At 41.7% G+C, this 21755-nt stretch overlaps 1 protein-coding gene across 7 annotated transcripts in view; it reads left to right on the top strand.

Annotated features, from left to right (window-relative positions):
• The window catches only part of Ptprm (protein tyrosine phosphatase receptor type M), a 682149-nt gene that overhangs the window by 391565 nt on the left and 268829 nt on the right, over positions 1–21755 (top strand). For all 7 annotated transcript variants that reach the window (XM_029470946.1, XM_029470944.1, XM_029470943.1 and 4 more), the window contains exons 8-11: positions 686–994; positions 4677–4786; positions 13513–13714; positions 17675–17777. In XM_029470946.1, the coding sequence (XP_029326806.1) occupies positions 686–994; positions 4677–4786; positions 13513–13714; positions 17675–17777 (724 nt within the window). The remainder of the gene's footprint in view (positions 1–685; positions 995–4676; positions 4787–13512; positions 13715–17674; positions 17778–21755) is intronic.

Genomic DNA, 21755 nt, shown 5'->3' with positions numbered 1-21755 from the left:
TCTTACAGCACAAGCCATTACTGTTCTATTCAGGAATTTTTCCCCTGTGCCCATATCTTCAAGGCTTTTCCCCACTTTCTCCTCTATGCGGGATTGCTATTGCATGTTGCACTGTGTTCTTCCATCATGCTTAGGAATCATTAATACCCCAGAGTCCTATTTCCTCGTCACATCAGAGTCACAGTGCCACCGTCCAGCTTCGACTCTGACTTAAGTCATCAAGCCTGATTTGGCCACAGAACTGAGATCTATGTATTGGGAATGGAAGCATCCAGTTCACAGAATTGTTTTAAATGCCTGGCGAACCATGGCCGTCATTTCATAAACTTACACGTCTATTTTCCTAACAAATTGTCATTCTTCCGCATTCGCCATGGCAGTCACACTTAAGAAAAATAAAAATTGAAATTATCAATGAGCCATGGCTGTGGCAAAGCAGAGCCTTCTAGCTTATTCTTTCTTTACCCAATCCTGAGGCACATAGTAAGCGTTCAGTAATGCTTATGTGTTTGTCTTAGTACCCCCATTGCAAAATCAAGCTTGATCTTTCTCTCTATATTTTTACTCATATTACCCAAAATACATATATTTCTTGTGTGTCACTCACATTCCTATGATATATGAGCTCTACCTTATTAACTCTTTCCTCATGTGTTTTTTTTTTTTTCTTCTTTTTAAAAAATAGATCCCATGCGTGGCCCGAGAAAACTAGAAGTTGTGGAGGTCAAATCTCGACAAATCACCATCCGCTGGGAGCCGTTTGGATACAATGTAACTCGTTGCCACAGTTATAATCTCACAGTGCACTATGGTTACCAGGTTGGAGGGCAGGAGCAGGTGCGAGAAGAAGTGAGCTGGGATACAGATAACTCCCACCCTCAGCACACCATCACCAACCTGTCCCCGTACACCAACGTCAGCGTGAAACTCATTCTGATGAACCCGGAGGGCCGCAAGGAAAGTCAAGAACTCACGGTGCAGACGGATGAAGACCGTGAGTGCTTTTCAATGCTCTGTCTCGGTGAAATGTGTTCTTTTCCAAACAACTTGGGTTTCTTTGGACTTTGAGAGCTATGTGTTGAGAACAGGCAGAAGGACCACTCAGTGAAGCAGTACTAATATGTCTGCACACCCAACACTGGCATACTGATTAGAAAAGAAAGGACAGAAATGGAAACATGGATTGTTTAATATAATTCAGTTTCTCACAATGTTGTGCATATGCAATTCATACTGACCATTGCCATTCCCCACTCCACCCACATCATCCCTGTCCACCCTCTCTCTCCTCTCCCTTACATTTATGTTAATTCATTTTATTATTTGGACCACTTACATTAACCAAGGCTATCTGTATACCTCATGTTTAGAGATACCTACCAGAGACTGGTGGTGGTGGGCTCAGCTCTGGACACACAGCTAAGGCCAACAATCTCCTCTCCCAGAACCTTTCACGGCTAATAGTTAAGAGGTACAGTGCAGAACCCCCTACGCACTCTTCTGCTTTGACTGATGATGGATAGAGTTGATCTTTGTGTGGGGCTGGTACAGACAACTACAATTGTGTGGTTATAGGAAAAGGCAATCGTCACAGTGGTTGTATGAGTCTACAGATGCTACTGTGTAGCCCCATACCCTATCCTCCAGCTCACCTCCTTCCTGACCCTCTTCTGGGATGTTCCTCAAGCCTTAGAGGTGGTGCTGTAGGTTTTTATTTAGGTCTAGGCCCACAGCCAGTCCTTATATTTTGCTTTTGGTTAGTCATGCGGCACTTTTCTATAGGGCAAGTCTATAGTATTCTAAGTAGTTCTTAACATTTTTTATTATTCCGTTGGATCGAGCAATGCTTGTTTGAGGTTAGGTCAGTTCCACAAACTGCTTATTGGAACACTTTTACACAGCATTTCTTCTCGTTCTTCCACTAAAACCTCAATACAGACTCAGAGTAGAGTCCCACCCATGTGAGCCTGAGATTGCACAGCTGTGGCTCACCTAGATCTCTCTGACTGCTGACGCTTGCATCCCTCCCATCCCTTCTCTGTAGAATTCCTTGAACTGCAGATAGAGCTGCTATGAATCTCTTGTCTCTATGTGGTAACGTATCTTGATATGTTATCATATTTTGTGTGTGTGTGAATTATACAAACTAGTTGTAAGAATAAACCGTGTTTTTCATCTGTAACAATATGCAAGACCTGGAGTAGATTGCTAAACATCCAAAACCACAAAATCAGTCCTCACACAAAATGAGAAAGTATTACTGATAAACACGCTATTACTATTTCAACCAACACTATTGCAGATCCAACAGGAGATGAAATGTAGCCATTTCATCAGACCAGATAAGACCAGAGAGATTAAAAGCTCACCCAACTCCTTGGAGTCTCAAAGTGAGAAGTGATATAAGTTGGGAATTCTTTGGAATCCTGTCAAAGTGTCAGGATCGCTAATTTCGGATCTTTGTTTAAATTATCTTACTAGTCTCAGGAATTAAGCCTTGTGGTATTTGCAAATAAAAACGTATTGTTTCATAGCTCAGCAGCATTCAGCTAATTAGAAAAGAACTATTATTGCAAATTGTATTTTCTCAATAACCAAACAAACAAAAAACTACTTCAAAGAAGATGGGTAGAAGAAAGACAAATAGAATAATTGTCAAACAATACCAAGTCTGAAGAGAGAAGCAACAGCTCACTGTGACTTTGGTTTATCCAACATCATTTTGTTCTGGAATCACATGTTCCTGAGATGTGTATTTTGTCAGGGAGTGTATGGAAATTCTCTTTTGATCACCATTAGCAGTATCAGTGGACAGCACAGATGTTATGGCTACTTCCATAAAATCCTGACTCCTTGAACTTCTAAAAGCAAATCTTCAGCCTAAGTTCACCTGATGTCTTATTGCCTCCAGTCATTCTTCTGGATAAAATACATAAGCAAACTATTTCTCCTATTCTAAGATTTATAATTTTTGATGAATCCACTTAAGCATTCTTTTTATTATGTTATGTAATTTACTTATTTTGCATTCATCTCTGTGTCTGTATGTGTGTGGGCTCACGTCCACCACGGTGTCCATGTGGATTTCAGATGAAAACTGGCAGGACTTAGTTCAGTGTTCCACTACATAAGTCCCTAGTATGGCACTCAGGCTGTGGTCTTGGCAGCAGGTCCCTTCATCCACAGAGCCATCCCGACTGCCCCATTGAAAGTCCTCTTTCCACAGTACCTTCTGTTGCCATGTCTCTTCTAAGACATTATAAAGGTCTGCTCGTTCTTCAAGCTGTCCTTCAAGCCAACATAATTTGAATAAATCCTATTCAGTTTTAGGTTGATTCTTCTATTTCCCCTCTTTATTCCTGAACCTACATAAATATTTTCAGATGCAAATGATCATGAAATAAAACATCCAGTCATGTAAGCTGTGCCAACGCTGTGAGAAAAGGGGTGATGTCATGAGAAACCCTCTGGAGGAAACACAAAGATGAGGGAGGAGAGATAGCATTTCCTCAGGCCTGGCCTGCTGTGACTTCCGGTTGTGATAAGGGGGGTCTAACCCTGGAGTCTAGAGTACAGGCTTCCTGTAGGCTCACCAGTGCCCTTGCTGAGGAACATCATGTGTTACTTTGTTTCAACACAAAGTCCTGTTGATTTCTTCAGCCTGGGATGAAAGCCTGTATTCATTTTATATGTTGCTCAGATGCTATATGTTAGAAATGGACTTAACTCGTTTTAGAAGCGAGGCAAGTGAAATCCAAGTGGGGGGGGTGCATCTTTTCTAACCTGCATATTTAATTATTGGAGAGTCTTGAATAGCATTCACCCCAAACCATGTGCACTCGTAAAGCACTCTCCGATTAAATGCTTGGTGTCATTTAGATTACATTCAAAGGCTCTCACTCTACCTATGAGCATGCCCTCAAATAAAAATGAGTTTAAAATGTGAAATCCTTCACTTTCTTTTGAAATTTCAGGTGTCCATCCAGTTGGAGACAGAGACTTGCTGACAATTAAAAGACTATCCATATCCTCAAACAACCTAAAGTATCTTTCCAGCCTCCATTTAGAAACCTTTATTGAAAAGCTTATCCATTCATATGATGACGAACATTTGGCTATTTCCAGTTAGGAGCAATGCTGCTGTAGCAGGTCTTCTGAGCTGGCCTGCTCTGAGTTATCTTGGTAGATATAGTAGATGGATGAATGGATGGATGGATAGATAGATAGATAGATAGATAGATAGATAGATAGATAGATAGATAGGTAGGTAGGTAGGTAGGTAGGTAGATAGATAGATAGATAGATAGATAGATAGATAGATAGATAGATAGATAGATAGATGGAAGGAGCAAATGAAGATAAATGATGAATATATAATAGATGATACATAGATATATGATAGATATAGATAATAGATTATATATATACACATATATGTATGGATGATATATGGATAGACAGACAGACAGATGATAGATAGGTAGGTAGATAGACAGATATAGATGACAGATAGTGGATAAAAGATTAAATCATTTCACAAGGACTGTGTAGTTAAAATAGCTTTAGATTTTGTACAGAAATACAAATGTATCTATAGGCTATTAAGATCTACAGCCTCTGTGAATAGCTAAGACCTCCTTGGGTCCCTCTCATTCATCTGTCACCATCCTCTCTAGTCCCAGGAGCTGTCCCCACTGAATCCATCCAAGGCAGTGCCTTTGAAGAAAAGATATTTCTCCAGTGGAGAGAGCCGACACAAACATATGGGGTCATCACTTTATACGAGGTAACTTACATATTCGTTGGTAATTTACTGTTTTAAGTATAATATCTTGTGACAACATGAGCTTTCTGGTATTTTAAAAACACAATTTCATGTTTCCTTGGCAAGTTTACGACTTTCTATAGTCACAATAGTTGTTCTAGAAACAGGAGACTAAAAGTAAATTGTTTCAACTGTGCATAATTTCAAGATACATATTTGAAAAAGTTGGATCATTGTGTGTTGTGTGTTAAATATTAAGACAGCATAACACTTTTAAAGTCACTGTTATTGAAAGTAATAAATATTTTGAAATATACATTGATGAGGAAGCAATCACTGAGTCCTACTCTTTCCTAGCTACCTGGTGCTTTTTCCCCCCACTGATTAAAGAGTATGGATTATCCAATTAGGAAAGTCAATAAAAAAATTGTCTCCACAATAACCATAGAATAATCTTTTTTGGTTCCTTTATATCAACATATATTTCTTAGACTTCATTGACACCATTTTGTCTGCTGAAACAAATCAAACAGTTGAGTGACAGTAGCCAAAAAAAAAAAAAGAGAGAATTTGATACACTGTTCAAGAACAAAATAACAGCAATAACAGGGTGACAGCCATCTTCACATCATCCTGAGCATCGTTTCATTGTGTCTGTTGTCATAGAAACAGGCAGGTGCATTTTTTTAAAACTAGCATTTATTTGAATGCAAATTCAACAAAATTATATGTTGTAAAACTCGTAAAAATTATGGCCGATCTGCATATGGATCTGCCTGAATACCTCTCAGCGGTACTGACAGGAGTCTGAGCAGATGAGCTGTCAGAGATGTTCTCCACCAGCCCTCTCTCTGACCCTCCAGAGTCCCTCACCAGTTCCAGAAAGTGGTGTTGAAATGCAAAAACAACAACAACCACCATCATCATCATCATAATAGAAAGAAAAGTGAAGAGCAGTAGAAGGAAAGTCTTGCTTTTACTGGCTGTTTTATTGTAACAATACGAAGTTACAGAAATCCATGGCTCAGCTTCTATGGAGATGCTTTACAGTCAAGTCAAGCAAGGTCAATTTTATTTTCTTCCATGATGAAAATACTTCATATTTTGGGCCCTCTAATAGTGTTTGGACATCGATTTTATAGAGTCTAATCTGAGAGAGAGAAGAAAAAAAAAGGAATTTTTACTGGACTAGCTACACATTGAAGTTCGTTTTAAGACCCAGGCAGTCTGTCTGTTTGTCCCCAAAGCCACAGGTTGCTCTCCAGAGAGACAGAAACTAATAGCAAGATTCTTTCTCTCTAATTCCAGCAGACATTTATCTTTGTGTGAGAAGTAACTTCAGCATGGAAACAACAGGGAAAATAACATTTACAATGAAGACCCCATTTATCTCTCTGACTTAGTGGCCAGGCTGTCCCAGTCAAACCCTGATCTAAATGCTGCTCCAGTGTGGATGTTCGGATATGCCATAAATCAAGGTTCTAGCAATCAGATATTTGCAAGTAGAGCAGGCTGGCTTATTTTTCTACAGATCCAAAGGGGGAAATATCACATATTTGAATCGGGTCTAAATGACTAAATGTGTTTTCTAGGTATCAAATCTGTTTCTCCGGTTTCTAAGTATGAGAGTATGAGACAGAGAGTAGTTCTGGGTCCTCAACGAAGAGCTTAGGTGGCATCTGGCGGGGGGGGGGGGTGCTCTTCCTTTCCCGAGACCTCAGTGCTCACAAGACATGGTTCGCTTGCCTTACAAGACTGTGAACAGTCTCTCCTGCCGGAGCAGACGATCAATCCTGCCATCGAGTCACATTTGAGTATAGGTAAAGGTTATCATGGTTGGTAATGCTTTCATAATAAATGTGTTCCCGGAGGGATGTTAACGTACCTAGATGATTTGGGATAAAATAAAATAGACTGTCTGCTATAGATATAAACACATAAGCTGAGTTTTGATTCTCCTTGAGTTTTCCTTTGTCTCTTAGAAAAAGTCTACTCAAGCATTGGTGCTTGAATATCACTAACAGCATTCTTTGTTTTTAGACCTTACAGCGGTACATATTCTCCCATTCTTCTGTCCTTATTCTAAATCTGCCCTCTTCTAGTTGGCCTTCTTTTCTGTTCCCCCCTTGCCAGGGTTCTGACCCAGACCTTCTCAGACTTGTTTCTCAATTTTGCCATTTTGTTTGTCAATTATGTCCCCAAAATCCAGGTCAGGCAGTTATGTCCATCCTCAACAGACATCCAAACCCGTGAAGCGGACGCATGTTCAAAGTAGAATACACATTGCAATTTTTCTTTCAGGAGTCAACCACTGTTAGAACTAGATACAAGTCCAAAATTACGTAAGGCAGAAATCACACAGCAGTTCCAGTTATCTATTTAGAGGAATACAATTTAGTGTTAGTGAAAGCACGGCTCATTCCAATTACACATCCCCTGTGAGGTCACCAGCCTACATAATGCAAAAGTAAATACAAGGCACTTTCATGACTGATATGCAAAGCTAATCTCATGAGAACGCCCTAACAAAAATTTAGAGGACATTCTTGCGTCACATCTCTCTGAGTATGGACAAAAGGCCCTGGAAGACACATGGGAAAGATCAATAGGGTTTAAACTTCATAGTGATGACAGACAGACACTGAACTATCTAGACATTCACAACACATTTGGAGGGGTTATTTTCAATACAACTGGCAGCAAATGGGCTGATGGTTGTGGTACACACAGACTTGATACAGACTAGTAGGTACAATCCAAGAACCCTTTGGGGAGATGAATGAGGAGTGGGAGGAGGTGACTCTACCTCCCCTACAAGCTGAGCTTAACAAATTAGAGAAATTTAAACAAGAAGTGAATGTGCTGGATTTTGTATAATTGTATAATGTACAATTCTGACCAGTGGCATGAAGAAATATCGACATATATAGACCATTGCTAGGAAATATATGTTGCCTCTTTTGCAGGCAATTTGAGAGTACCCACAATAATTTAAACATTGGATATCGAATCTATTTCTAGAAGTCTGTCAGTGAGTAATACTGCCAAGTGTATAACATATAGGCACTGCACCTCACTAGTTTTACCTCTCAGCCGCCTATAATGACCATGAGAGCTGCATCTCTACAGGTACATGCTCACTATGTATAAGACATTGAAAGAAGACAAAAACAAGCATACTGCTTATATTCTCCATTACCAACCATGGAAAGGAACAGTGCCAAACCCAGACACTTTAGCCTCATGTGCAGTGAGCCCAAAAAGTTCAGTTTGACTCAAAGTGAAACAGAGTGATCGAGTTGCCTGCCATTGGGGCCACTGTGAATTAAGAGCTGAAACAGCTCAAGATCACGAGTCTAGATAACTGACTACTCAGTCATCCTTGTCCGAGCTTGGTAACCTTGAAAGAGGAAGGAATGAGAGCCCAGGAGTCATGTAAGGGGGCCTAGCTTGCCACTCAGTGCCGCTCAACAACTATAATGACGCTTTCAGAAAAAGTACAAAAGGATCCAAGGTGAAGCAACCTTTCCATTGCTTCCTTTAAATGATTAACTAGTAGTTGCCATAGAGATAGCGCAGCGGTTAGGAGCACTGCCATCTCTGCCTGAGAACCTTAGTTCAGTTCCTAGCACCTCACAGCTATCTGTAACTCCCACCCTAGATCTGATCTCCTTTTCTGGACTCTGTGAGCAGAATATGTGGTTCAGGAACATACAATCTAACATTCATGCAATAGATGTCAAATAAAAATAATCAAATCTTGAAAAAAAAAACCAACAAGGTAAATATGTTATCTCTGGAAGTTATTTATTATTTATTACTACTACTTTCTCTTGCGTTGTCCTCCCCAGAATTTAACAGCCACGTTCTTCCCCTCCAAGCTTTCTGAATTTTTCACATCACTCCACTTTTAACCATGGGCCTCTGCCCTCCCACAGCTCTTGTCCAACCCCCTCCTAGAGCATACTCCTGCCGTGCTTTTAGTATTTCCTTCAAATACCGCATTTCTCACAGAGTACCTTGGCCCCTTTCACCCCTGAAATCAAATTTAATTATCCATTCCTTTGTGTTCACAGAGCAAATCGCCCAGACCCCAATTAAAGACCTATATTTTATGCTGGCTGCAATTACCATCATCTCGAGGCTCCCCTGTAGATTTTGGTCCCCCTAAAAGGCTATTCCATTTGGGCTCTCTGTGAACCTCACAGTGTAGAATCAGAGACTTGAAGGAGAAAGCAGGGGAGGATAATTCTAGAGAATTCCAGGCACTTAAGTGCAATCAGAAATCATCCAATGCAAGCAAGGGCTTATTCCCTCTCACCAGTTTAACACCCTTCATTCCCTACCCCTTCATTCAGGTGTCACTTTGCTTTTGTCCAGGGGCATCCCATTAAATTACTGGGACCCACCAGAGGGCAATCGGCATCCTTTAGAGTGGCCCCATTAAAACATTTTCTGCCCTCAATCAGCAATGTAGAACTGGTATAAAAGCTTTTCCCAAACTTTTCTCCCGGGAGCCTCTCACCCCCTCCCCACCCATTGCATTTTCTACTGTTGAGTGCTAATAGGTACTTAATAAGCACTTGTTGAATGACCAACTGAAAGTATGAAAGGCCGGATGTAAGGATTATGTTCTGCTTGAGCTTGACAGGATGCTGTGGGACCTTGAATTCTGCTGCTGAGGCCAACAGCTGCTCACTGCTTGCAACCTCGGTGGCAGGAGGCAGTTAGAGAGTTGGCTGCCTGCCTCCTGGTCCTGGGGGAGCAGTTTAATTTCTAACATTTAGACTCCTATAGGTCTAGGGGATGGGAGCTATGGACTTTCTGGCACAGATTGCATATATGTGCATAAGTCTTTAGGGGTAGATAAGAGAATTCATAACTTTGAGAAAGGCATGAGTTTCTATCTCCTTATATTTTGTAAGGAACGAGGAGTGGAGTCTGTAATTTTTACCAAAGTATTAAAGGGTTGAAGCCAAAACAGGGCTACAAACCTCCAGTCTGAGTCAGTTTGGGGCCACCTGACGATCAGCCCCTGTGGCGTTGAGGCCAGCAGGGAAGCCTGTGCTTCTCAGTGTGTGCCAGCGGAGCTGGGACCCCACTTTGCCACAGTGTGAATACTCGCATGCACTCGGGCACTCCCCAGTCGTCTTTCATAGAAAATATGCCAAAGGCCAAGTAGTTACAGATCACGATGGGACCACAAGCAAGAATCAGGCATGACTCAGGCCTCCAAAGGGTGGTATAGTTATTACAGGAATACTCCTCTGTCTCGAACCTATTTAAGTCATGATTTCAGACTAAGCAGTAGGCTCACGGCATCCATGACTCATCGCCATGTACAACGTAGGAACCCAACTGCAGCAGCTCGACTTGGAGCACCAGACTTAGGAGAATTAACAAACAGGCAGATGCGCGACTCTGACGTGAGGCATGGATGGACCCATCTTTATACTAATGTCACCTGAGTTCTCATCAAAATCTTCCTCCCCTGGACCATTTCTCTCTCTCTGTTCCTGAATCTCCATTCCCAGTCTGGACTTCTCTCGGACCCTGTTTCTGTCATGTGTACCTGTCTACACAGACATTTCCAATGCCCACATCCTTCCTTAAATGTGCACTTACCATTCCATTCCTTCCAATCAGGAGGACGGTCTTTTGAACAAGGCCCAAATGAAACCATGCCCCAGCCCTCTCCATACTGGTACTGGCGACCTGTCTCTAGTGCCTGTCTAGTTTTCCCATAACTTTTAGAATTTTTTTCCTTTTTTTTTTTTTTTGATGCCTCAATCCCAATGTACTTTTAGCCTGTGAAACTATATTCTGTCAGACATAATGTACATGGTTCTAGCCACTGGATTCTACCACAATTCCCTGTGGCTTTTCTATTGTCTTTATTAACCATTCAAATACCACCTGGCAACTACCTGTTGTTGTTTTAACAAATCAAATTGTTTTATTTTTTTTACAGCAAAAATGTTCAAAGTTTGCTTGTTGGATATGTCCAAATCTTTTATCTTGATGTGTAGATTTAAGTACAAAGGGGCCCATGCCAACCCCCAGAGCCTGAAGAGACCTCACAGGTCTTTCATGTTCACTCCTTGGGTCCAGGGAACTCCTGCTGCAGGACTTAATCTAGATTCTAACCCCAAATCCTGACTGGTCCTTTATAGAGTTCAAAACATCTCAGGTTTGCCAGCATCTCTTCCTCAGGCATTTAGAATGGCTGTGTGGACTTTCTCCCTGACAACGCTTCTTATATTACCATTCCGTTTGTTTCTTCCATAGTGTTTCTAACTGATATATTTTATTTATTGTTGGATCCCTCAGTTCCACCACACCCAGGCCAGGTTCTTCACTTCGTAAAGTCAGTGTCTGGTCTTTCTGCTAGCCACAGCTCCTTCGTTCAGTCAACATATAAACAGTCTCAGCAGATGTGACTCTGTAGAGAGCGCAGTACTAAGGCAATTCAGTCCTGTTGTAGGCAGTCAAGCAAGAGCAGTGTCCATGGTACCGTGCAGAAGTGTTCCCTCCCAGAGCAGAGACTAGCATGATACATCGTTTGTGTATTCAGAAACACAGCAAGATTGTGGCTGTCCACAGGTCTGAGACAAGAAGCAGAGGGTCTGAGCCTTTCCACATTTGCTGTGCTGATGTTCAGAGCCAAAGCAGTAGGGTGGTCAAGAAGACTGAATTGCCCTCTATGTGCTGTAGCCATCCCTATAACTCCACTCACCATAACTGAGGGATTACAGCTGCCCCTTCCCCCCACCATCCTGCTCACCTCACGAGGCAGGAACAGCATTGAGGCACTAAGCAGACCCCCAGAACACAGTGCTGGGGACATATTCGGAGGCACTCTGAAAATAGTTCAAGTTTATAAACTGCTGTACAGACCACCTCCCTGCCTGTGGTGGCACGATTGGCTCACAGTTGTCCAATCCTGAGATGGGAACTGCGGTAGGAATGGCCGGGAGCAGACGAGACCTCAGGTGACTGTGAGCAAACAGGACAGAACAGACTTTGGGGAGGCAGGTTCAAGGAGACAGCTCATTTAGTGTGAAGCAGGGAATGGTAGGAGCTTTTGGGGTGAGTATATATCACTGGCCAGGGCCAGGGTGCTGGGGACGTATTATTTGCATGAGGAGGATGTCCACTGCTGCTAGATCTGGCTGTATAAGGGGAGAGGAAGTCTAACTTGGCTACTGGGCCATGTGACCTCCTCTGGTAGAACAGAGATACAGATGGGGTGGGCAGGTGGGTCCTATTCCTGCTAATCTTAGGACAAGATTTCAGGGGTTGGGACATGATGCCTTAACCCCACTCTTGCCCCAGTTGGTTCAGGTTACACTGCCACATTCCACTCTGGAGGGTTCGGGATGGAGTGCTAATCCAGAAAGCAGGCACACAAAGGAGGCGCCACTACAGTCCTTGCTGGCCACTGGGAGTAGCTGGTTTCTCATCTTCTCAACCTCCTCAGCTTCTGGAGGTTCAAGAGGCAGGTTACTAGCAGGTCTGCCTGACTCCCATGACGCCATCTACTGTGGCGATTAATATACATGGCAAACATTCCCTTTCCAAGGCTCAGGTGATTCAATCTAAATATTCTTTCAAAGAGGTCTTCTTAATTATAATGACATGGTGTAAATATAAGGAAAAAAAAAGAATGTCAATTATCACTCAGTATAATAACAGCGTTAGCGTTCTTGCACATAAATTACAAGTAGGCTTACTTATTTAGAAGCATGGAAAGTGTTCAGTTTTGCAATTTAAAACTTTTGAATATGCCACGTTTAAAAATTATGTCATTACAACCAGTAGAAGTTAGTAATCACCACTAAAGTGTGTGCTCTTGAGTAGCTGATGAACTATCATATTGAAATCATTTTTAAAAATCACTTGAAAAGGCAAAATTTAAAGGCACCTATGTTTCGTTTATTTTCAAACATTCCAGCCTCATCTCAAAAAAGAAAAAAAAAAAAAAAAACCGAGAATGTCTATTCCATGGTGAGAATCTTGAATATATCTAGAGTCACCCTCGAGGGGGAGCGGGGGTAAGGGTTGGGACAGCTGCTAGTTACTCAGAGCAATTTAAATCTCAATTTGATTTGATTAAAATGAAATGAAATGCGCAGTTCCTAATCTCCATAGCCATATTTCACATTCTCAATGGTCCCATGTAGCATTTGGCCACTGTGTTGATTAATAGGGAATAGAAAATTTCCACCATGACAGACAGTTCTGCTGTTGGACAATATTCTGAAAAATGTCAATGACTCTGACCCATAATAGCTGTCCATTTGCAGCCTAGAGACTTCCTGGCAGGCCTCTTGGATTTATTTTTGGAGCGGACACTGACAGCCACATGGATGGAAACAGTTCAATGCGGCCTTGTTTGGGAAATACAAGTATCCTATTCATGGCCAAAGATTCGAGATGAGGCCTCTGTTCTTGTCAGTGTCTGTCGCTCTAACCAATTACCAATTTTTCCCCTAAATCAGCTGTTAAGGCTCATTGAAATCAAACAATTTCACTGTATCAGGTTGTGGTAAACACGTCCTTCACATTTTAACCTACTGGCTCTAAGTCCTTCCCTCTAGAAAGGTAACAACTCATAAACTCATGCTGAGTCCCAATCCCTCCTCAGCTGACCAGAGCTTGGAAGCATCATCTAGCCATTGTGGGATAAAGATGTGATCTCCATCCATGCTCTCTGTGATCGTCATCGAGGTCTTATTCCTTTGCAGATCACCTACAAAGCAGTCAGTTCCTTTGACCCGGAAATAGATTTATCCAACCAAAGTGGGCGAGTCTCAAAACTGGGAAATGAAACCCATTTTCTGTTCTTTGGCCTGTATCCTGGAACGACGTACTCCTTCACCATCAGAGCCAGCACAGCGAAGGGGTTTGGACCTCCGGCAACAAACCAGTTCACCACAAAAATATCAGGTATCATACACTGATGAGTTATGCCTTGCATCAGAAGCGATGTTTTTGTGCCTTTTCAGTGCTAAGATAGAGATAAAATGCAAAGAAACAACATGGCGGTAAATTTTATTAGTACAACTCTGGGTACCTAAAACAGACTCATAGAATACAATAAATACCATGAGGATTTAGCGTCTGGGATATGGCCCTCATGTATTTAGGCATGGCTAGTTTTACCAGTTCTCCTTGAAGGACTTCAGTACAATGCAGAAGGTTCCGGTGAGGTTCTCTCTGGTCACCAGAGAAGCAGGGCTGGAGCGACTCTGACAAAAACCGCAAACTCAGCATTGAAGCAGCACATGCGCTCTACCAGGCCTCAGACTGCGCCTCTGGTTGCTTTCCCTCCTACAAAGAGACAGCGTGCAGGGTGGTATCAAACACCCATGTGCTCCAGCTTTTTACAGATCCAATTATATCATCCCCCAAAATATATAGTTTGAAGAATAATTCCGGCATATCCGCCTGTGCAGAAAACGTCTGTGTTCCTCAGGAGGAAGTTAGCTTGCCATCTGGTATGGGATGTTTAACCACAATAAACAGAATTCCATGAACATTTTCTTATTTTTCTTTTCTCTTTCCCCTTTGGCTGAGAGTGGGGAAATATTTGGGTTTTTTTGGATTGAGCTTTTTGTGGCATGTTTTGTTAGTCATCCCTCTGTCGCTGTGATGAAAATACTTGATTTCCTTCTGTTTCAGCCAAACCTTGTATAAAACAGGAGATGAAGGGAAATAAATACAAATTAAATTAAAAAAAAAAAACATGTTAAGTATTGCTGAACTAGCCCTCAGAGCTGGTGAGAAAAAAAGGGGGGGGGGGACTTGAAAGAGGAGAGCTTTTTTTTTACAGTTCAAAGGTCTCGAACCATGGATGCCTGGCACCATCACTCTGGATCTAAGATGCTGTTGCTCGTCCTGGTGAGAAGCACATGATAGAACATAGCTGCACACCTCCTCTGTGCCTGGAAAGCCAGGCAATAAAGGAAAGATTCTGGGGCAAAATCCACCCTTGACATCCTTCCCCTCTGTGGCTCATCAGTCTGAAAGGCTTCTTCTGCCTTTCCTAATAGTCTCTTCCGGTACAAGCTCATCAGTCAGGAGGTCCTTTGGTAAGATTCGCAGTCTCCTAAGCTGCTCAGGACTCCGAAGCACTGTATGCAAAGAACCACGCATCCAAGCTTCCTGGTGACATTTTTATATCCAAATGATAGCACGACATATCCATATCAAAACATAAAAATGTAGAGAGTTAGGAAAAGGGCTCACCAGCTCCAAGGACTAGTTCAGTAATATTCATCATGGGGTGTTTTTTAAATATTTATTTCCCTTCATCTCTGTTTTTATAAAAGGTTTGTTTGAAAACAGAAGGAAATCAAGGTTCAATATTTTAAGTGCTCCAGGAGGTTTGGAGAGAAAAGGTTTTTTTTTTTAAATTATAACTTAAGGAATATTTTTATACATCTTGATGTTTTTATGTGCACAAACTTGACTTGAAATCTAACATATATCCCAGAACAGAGTTGGAAAATAAGTTTTACTTGGGAGGTTAAAAAAAAAAGGCATAGGTGGGCAAACAGAAGCATAGAATAGTTACTGGACGGAATAAGAATTCCAGAACACTGGGATGCTTTGGCTCTGTGTCCTATGACCCTAAGTGAGTACACCACTAGTATGGTATTACCTATTGTGTTAATTTTTCATGGTGACTTAAAGAGAGCATGTATACCCATGAGTATTACTTCCAACAAAGTTTTTTTCCCCAAATACAGAGCATATTTCTGTGAGTATTAACATAAGGGAGATGTTCCATTAGAAAAATAATTAAACTTTCTCACATATTGTATAAAAATTCCGACGAGTATGAGCCTGGCCACCTCCAGTTCATAAAATTCTATCCAAAAGCAAAGAAACTTGACATTTCATTTGCTCTATACAAGCTCACCCAAAGTAATGATTTGACTTTTATGGAATTAAAACCACGTTGTGAGGCTTGGCTCTCAGCTACTCGGGGAACCTTGGTTGGATTGCTTAATCCTAGAATTTCAGGGCCAGCCTTAGGAAACAGCAAGACCTCAGGGAAGGGAAGGGGAGAGAGGGAGGAGGTTGGGTTGTAGTTCCTCATCTCTACTCTATTTTCATGCACCTAAGGGAAGGAGCGATGCTTGCATCCAGCACATCACGTCGCTGCATGTTGGGAAGTAGAGTCAACTCCTAATGGAATGAGAGTGGACTTTGAACTTTTAGAAAAGAAATTAATAGATGTGACTGATAACTCACATTTGTTCCATAGAGATTTTTCCCCCCATGTAAGATATTTTGAGTGTGTTCACAGAAAGTGATCTCTAGCTGACTCATTAGACACCCCTGCCTGCAGGTGGTTGAGACTGGAGGCTCCTGCATCACAGCGCCATGCTGTGGAGAGTCTGTCTGAATCTGTCTCAGGAGGGGAGAGATTACTGTAGTGCCTAGTTGCTATAGGCTAGGCTAAGACAGTATTTCTAGAGAAGAAAAAAAAAGGCCAGAAATAACTAAAGAGGGCCCTTTGCTGAGAAATTATTGATAGCTGATGTGTGTGTGTGTGTGCGTGTGTGTGTGTGTGTGTGTGTGTGAGAGAGAGAGAGAGAGAGAGAGAGAGAGAGAGAGAGAATGAATATCATTCTTTTATTTCTTCATTTTAAACCTGTGGTCAGTGGTGGATTTCCTGTGCTCCAGTGGATGGGCCCACACCCATACACATATGGGCCCTAACCAGACTTGTTATTTAAAACAAAGAAGAAAGACAAAGACATGAGGTTGGGAAGGATTTGTTGAAGAGGGAACTAAGGACATGACTGTGCTTCCTTGTATAAAAGTATGAAATCCTCGAGAATAAAGAATCAACTTTTAAAACAGTTTCTGTTAGGAAGAGAACTGGTCTGTAGCTTATTTTGCTTGGAGAACTGTCTCTTCGAGCTACCATAACAATGGGGGTTAGTCGCTCCTGTTGTAAGAGACTCCTAAACTGAAGCCCCAGAGAGGATTCCTGTACCTCCAGCTCACACAGCCCAAGCTGGCCTCAAGTTCACCATGCAGCTGAGGATGACCTTTGACTGATCCTCTTGCCTCTGCCTCCCAAGTGCCATGATTCTGGGCCTGCTCCACTATGCCTAGTTTATAGGATGCAAGGAATTGAACTCAGGGCTTAGTGTATGATATGCAAACATTATACCTACTGAATTGCATCCCCATGTTTAAAGTGACCTACACCCCCTGTGCTGAATAACATTATATGGAAGAGAAAGCCAAACCCAAGCTGTGCTCTTTCTCTGTTTCTCATGTGTTCCCCACTTCCCTGCTTTTGCCAAGAATCCACCGCAACAGGTCTCTCCGGCACTAACCATCATCCAATCCCTTGGATGAATCTTTAATACATATAAACAAACAAACAAACAAACAAACAAAAGAAAACAACCTTGACTTTAATGGGGAAGCACCACCACACTCAGGTTTATACTGCTGGGGATTATTCCCAAACTTCTATATGCTTTTAAGGCACACTGTATATTTCCATAACAATATACATATTCTAAGATGGTTTGCTATCAAAAAAAAAAAAAAAAGAAAGAAAGAAAAAGAAAAAACCATACTGTGAGCCGGTAGCCGGGACACAAATTGAACAGCATCACTATGAACAACACCAACACCTCATAAGCCCCCTCTGCCCCTCCCCAGCCTCCGCCAGGCTCAGAGTGGTCCTTTGACAAGAGCCCGCGGACTTGAGCAACTGTCCCTGTTATTTTGTATCGGGTGTAAGTGTAGGTAAACCTTGGGTGTGGTGGATTGATCACTACTATATGCTCTCAGTGTCCTTTATAAAATAAGTAAAATATCACTAAGAAAATCAGCGCAAAATAATAAGTCTCCCATCTAATCCCTTTTCCCTAGCACCATCTATGCCAGCCTATGAATTTGAGACACCTTTGAATCAGACTGATAATACAGTGACTGTGATGCTGAAACCTGCACAAAGCAGAGGGGCTCCAGTCAGGTAAGGGGCAGTGGGAGGGGCCAGAGGGAGGGACCAGTGGGAGGGCCAGAGAGAGGGGCCAAGGGAGGGGCCAGAGAGAGGAGCAGAAAGAGAGGGGCAAAAGAAGGAACAACAGCAAAAGGACTATACTGGCTCCAAAAACATGTTCACTAATTTCTCCAAAGTCTTTTTCTCGGTTTTCCAAGCTGCATCCTCGTCAGCTCTCCTTAAAGGAACTGTCTGAGGAAGATGCAAGGGCCAGCATGGAAGGGGATGTAAATGCTGCATACTCCAACAAAAGAGGGTTGTTGTCCTTTTTCTTAACCAGGCATCTTGACTCTCAAATAACTGCTTTCTGCATGCAGTTCAGGTTCCCAGGAGTGGTGGACATTGCTTTCTGAGCTTTAAATCAAATGGTTTTTTAAAATATATATTTATTCAATGTTTAAATTGACTAATTTCCCAAGTACATATTTAATGTATTAGGGGTTTTTTTTGTTTTTTGTTTTTTTTTTTTTTTAAGGAGAGAAAAATACTGGGAAAATCAACATGAAGTCTTTACTTGAAATTAAGTTTATTACCAACATCTAGGCCGAATTTCTCATTCCACTGTGATTTCTGTTTAAAAAGAAATCACAAAGTAGGCAGGACCTTCACAGTAAATGAGTTAGGAATGATTCAGAATATCCCAGGAATGTATCTAGCATAGGATCCCCAGTCTCTGTAGGTATAATTTCCTCTTGTTTCAATGGGATTGGGTATTTCACCTTTGCCTATCTGGACCAGTACCCTTGCATCCATCCCTTATTCTGAATAGCATCTGAATAGCATCTCCATTCACAGTAAGACTGTGTGCAGTTTGTCTCCAGGCTCCTGTTTGGAGAATTTGATCTGATGAGCCTTTTAAATCCTGATGACATGTGACCATACATCTCCTTCCTTTTTATGTGACAAATTGTTGGGTTTTGTTCTGTCTGATAACACTCACACACACACACACACACACATACATCTTGGCTCATGCAGCCAAAGATCGCAGGAGAATAGTATTAGGGTAGAATTGTGGAGATTTATGGTTTTTTGGTTTTTTTTTTTTTTTAAATCTTGAAATGTCTTTAAAAACAACTGGGGTCCTGTTGAATTGTGTATCGCAGTCCCTCTTTGAGCCATTTATGCCAATTCATAGGGACAGTTATCTAGAACAATGAATATGGACACACTCTGCTAGGCATTGATGCTGTTACCACTGGGGGAGGATGATCTGATGCTGTGTGACACCCTGGGTTGATTTTTGTACATTGTGGCTGTCTGATCATTTGACAGGGCCCAAAGCAGCCATTTCCGGTTTCTGTCCAGGCCCATGTCTTCTTCCAGCCATTTTCCAGGCCCTGTGCAGGCTCTGTGTGTATGTCCTGACTATCCAGGCTCTGTATGTATGTCAGGCACATGGGCATGCCATTTCTCACAGCCATGGGTCAGGCTCAGTGCACAAGCATATGTATTCTTTCTTAAAGCCGTGGGTCAGGATGTTTTCATTTGAAAAACCCCGAATTTCCATTAAATGAAAATGTACACCCTGATCACACAGCCTTGGGTACATCACTTATTTTCTGGACAAACTAACAGTTTTCCAGACTCAGCAATAATGAGCACAATATCATTTATTCTGTGAAGCTTTACAGTCAGAGTATCAACGGTCACCAAGGTTCATGGCCACAAATGAAAGGAAGCAGATAGCTAAGGGTCCCTCCAAGTCAGCTATTGCTGTTCTCTCGTGTCCTACAAAATCCCTTTCTATTGCTGTTTCCCACCTGCAAACCTCTCACTCAGATTCCTATCCACACCGTCATATTGATCTTTCCAAATCTACATTTTCAACTTAATTCTCTTTGATCCTTCTACCTTTTTCTGCTCCATTTTCTATTATATTCTGCACTAAGTTCTTGTCTCATTGTGTATTTTTATATATTGGTTATGCTTTTGGATATGTTGCAACCTCACTGGTTAGTTCTAGATAAACTTATGCTTTCTATTTTATGTCTGTAAACAAACATGCACACCCACACACACACACACACACACACACACACACACACACAAAATTGAATGTTTGTCAGAGCCCAACACACAGCTTAGATTATCCCACAGGCCTTATATCTTCACAAAACTCATTTCCCTACCATATGAGAAATTTGGGTTTTTATCAACACACCCCTATCCACATTGGTCATGGAATCATCAAATTCAAAAGTGTTCTTTTTTTTTTTACTAACTTCATGTTGTTATTGAGTACCCACCCCTTGAATTTGCCAGAGCCGCTCTGTGTTCTGCATCCTTTCCAGTGTCTCCCATAGAAGGAGTGCCCTGAGATTAATGAAGGTGTCACCTCTCTTCCTCAGCAAGTTCTAATAACTGTGTCACCTGTCTTCCCCAGCACTAGAAGCAGGATCAAGGGCAGTCCAAGTTGACTGGAAGGATGATGTTCCCAAATGGGCAGATTGTCTCTGCACACATCTGAGAGAGGAAATGATCATAGCCTTACCTGTCCAGGTTTTATTCTTCATTCTCTCATAACAGCAAATGTAATCTTCAAGAGACTCACTCTGTAGAACAACACAGAGGACCGATTATCCATTGAAAAAAAAAGAAGGCCTATATATCTGCAAAGACTGCTTTGGGAGAAAATGTCTAAGGTTTCTTCCAAATGAATAGGGTTTGTTAGGCTCTCAATTTTCTTTGATGTTTAGAGAAATAAGAACCCTGATTGAGAAATCATATGGACCTACAATATAAAGCCATTGTGCAGATTAAAATACTGAGCACATCTGGAAATTTGCAAAGCACACATGAAATCAAACTGCCACACACACAAAAATCGCCTCCCAAGTGATAAAACAAAAGGCAGAATGAAAAGAGGAAAGAGAGAGAGAACATCTGTTGGCTTTCCTGGGTTTTGAACAGTATTGTGCAGTCAAAAATATTATTGTCGTGTGATTTCAATTCTTTGCATTGATTTGATTTTTTCTTTGATCTGTAGTCATCAAGTGTTGGAATTCATTTCTCTTCCGTTCGTGTACCTCACTGGGTGAGCTGGTGGCATATTGATTCTACCATCAACCCCAGCTTGTTTAAGACAGATTCCCGAAATTGCACACAGCTTTCCACGTAAATGATTGTTGTCTTTTTATTGACCAGCACATCAGCTCTGTCACATAAAATTATTTAAATCCAGAGATGGCCAAGAAGAACAAAAATCTCATTATTCCATCCAGTCAACTAGCACCAGGATGGAATTTAAATGTCTATATATGGATTCGGCTTTTTCCTCAACAAGACAGGAAAAGGCTTAATTTTCTTTTGCTCAGTTAGAATTGTCTCATTTCTGCCTTCTCTCCGTCATTCATTCTAGGTAGATGAAATCCAACAGAGAAAACCCTCAGAATTTGTCAGAAAGGAAGCCACTCAATAAAGGATGGGTTGTGTGCTAACAAGAATGCTTTGCACTGTATATGAGACTGTGTGCACATGTGTGTGCACTTGTGTATGCTTGCATGTTCTATGTGCTTGTGTGTGAGTGTGCGCATATGTATATGCATGTTTCATATTAAGGAAGAGTGAAGTTGAGGCACTGAAGGAATTCCATCTACTGTCACAGAATATGTCACATTTTATGAAACCGGCTTGAAGCTGATACTATATGGAGAGTGTGGTTGTTTCTCTGTTTCTCTGACTTCTTGCCCACGTGTCCCCAGCTAGTTATCAGACAGTGGTGTCTGGTATAGGGAGTCTGCGAACCTGGATCACCTCAGAGATGAGAATCAAGGGCATGGAGAGTGCCAGTGAAAGGCAAAAGACAAACAGGCGCCTCACTTGAGGATGCTTCCTTTGTTAGAAATGCCGTTGGCAAAGATGGCCTAGTCGGCCATCAATGGAAAGAGAGGCCCATTGGACTTGCAAACTTTATATGCCCCAATATAGGGGAATGCCAGGGCCAAAAGA

This window comes from Mus caroli, chromosome 17 (assembly GCF_900094665.2).
Source record: "Mus caroli chromosome 17, CAROLI_EIJ_v1.1, whole genome shotgun sequence".
Lineage (NCBI taxonomy): Eukaryota > Metazoa > Chordata > Mammalia > Rodentia > Muridae > Mus > Mus caroli.
This window is presented reverse-complemented; position numbering and strand designations above follow the sequence as displayed.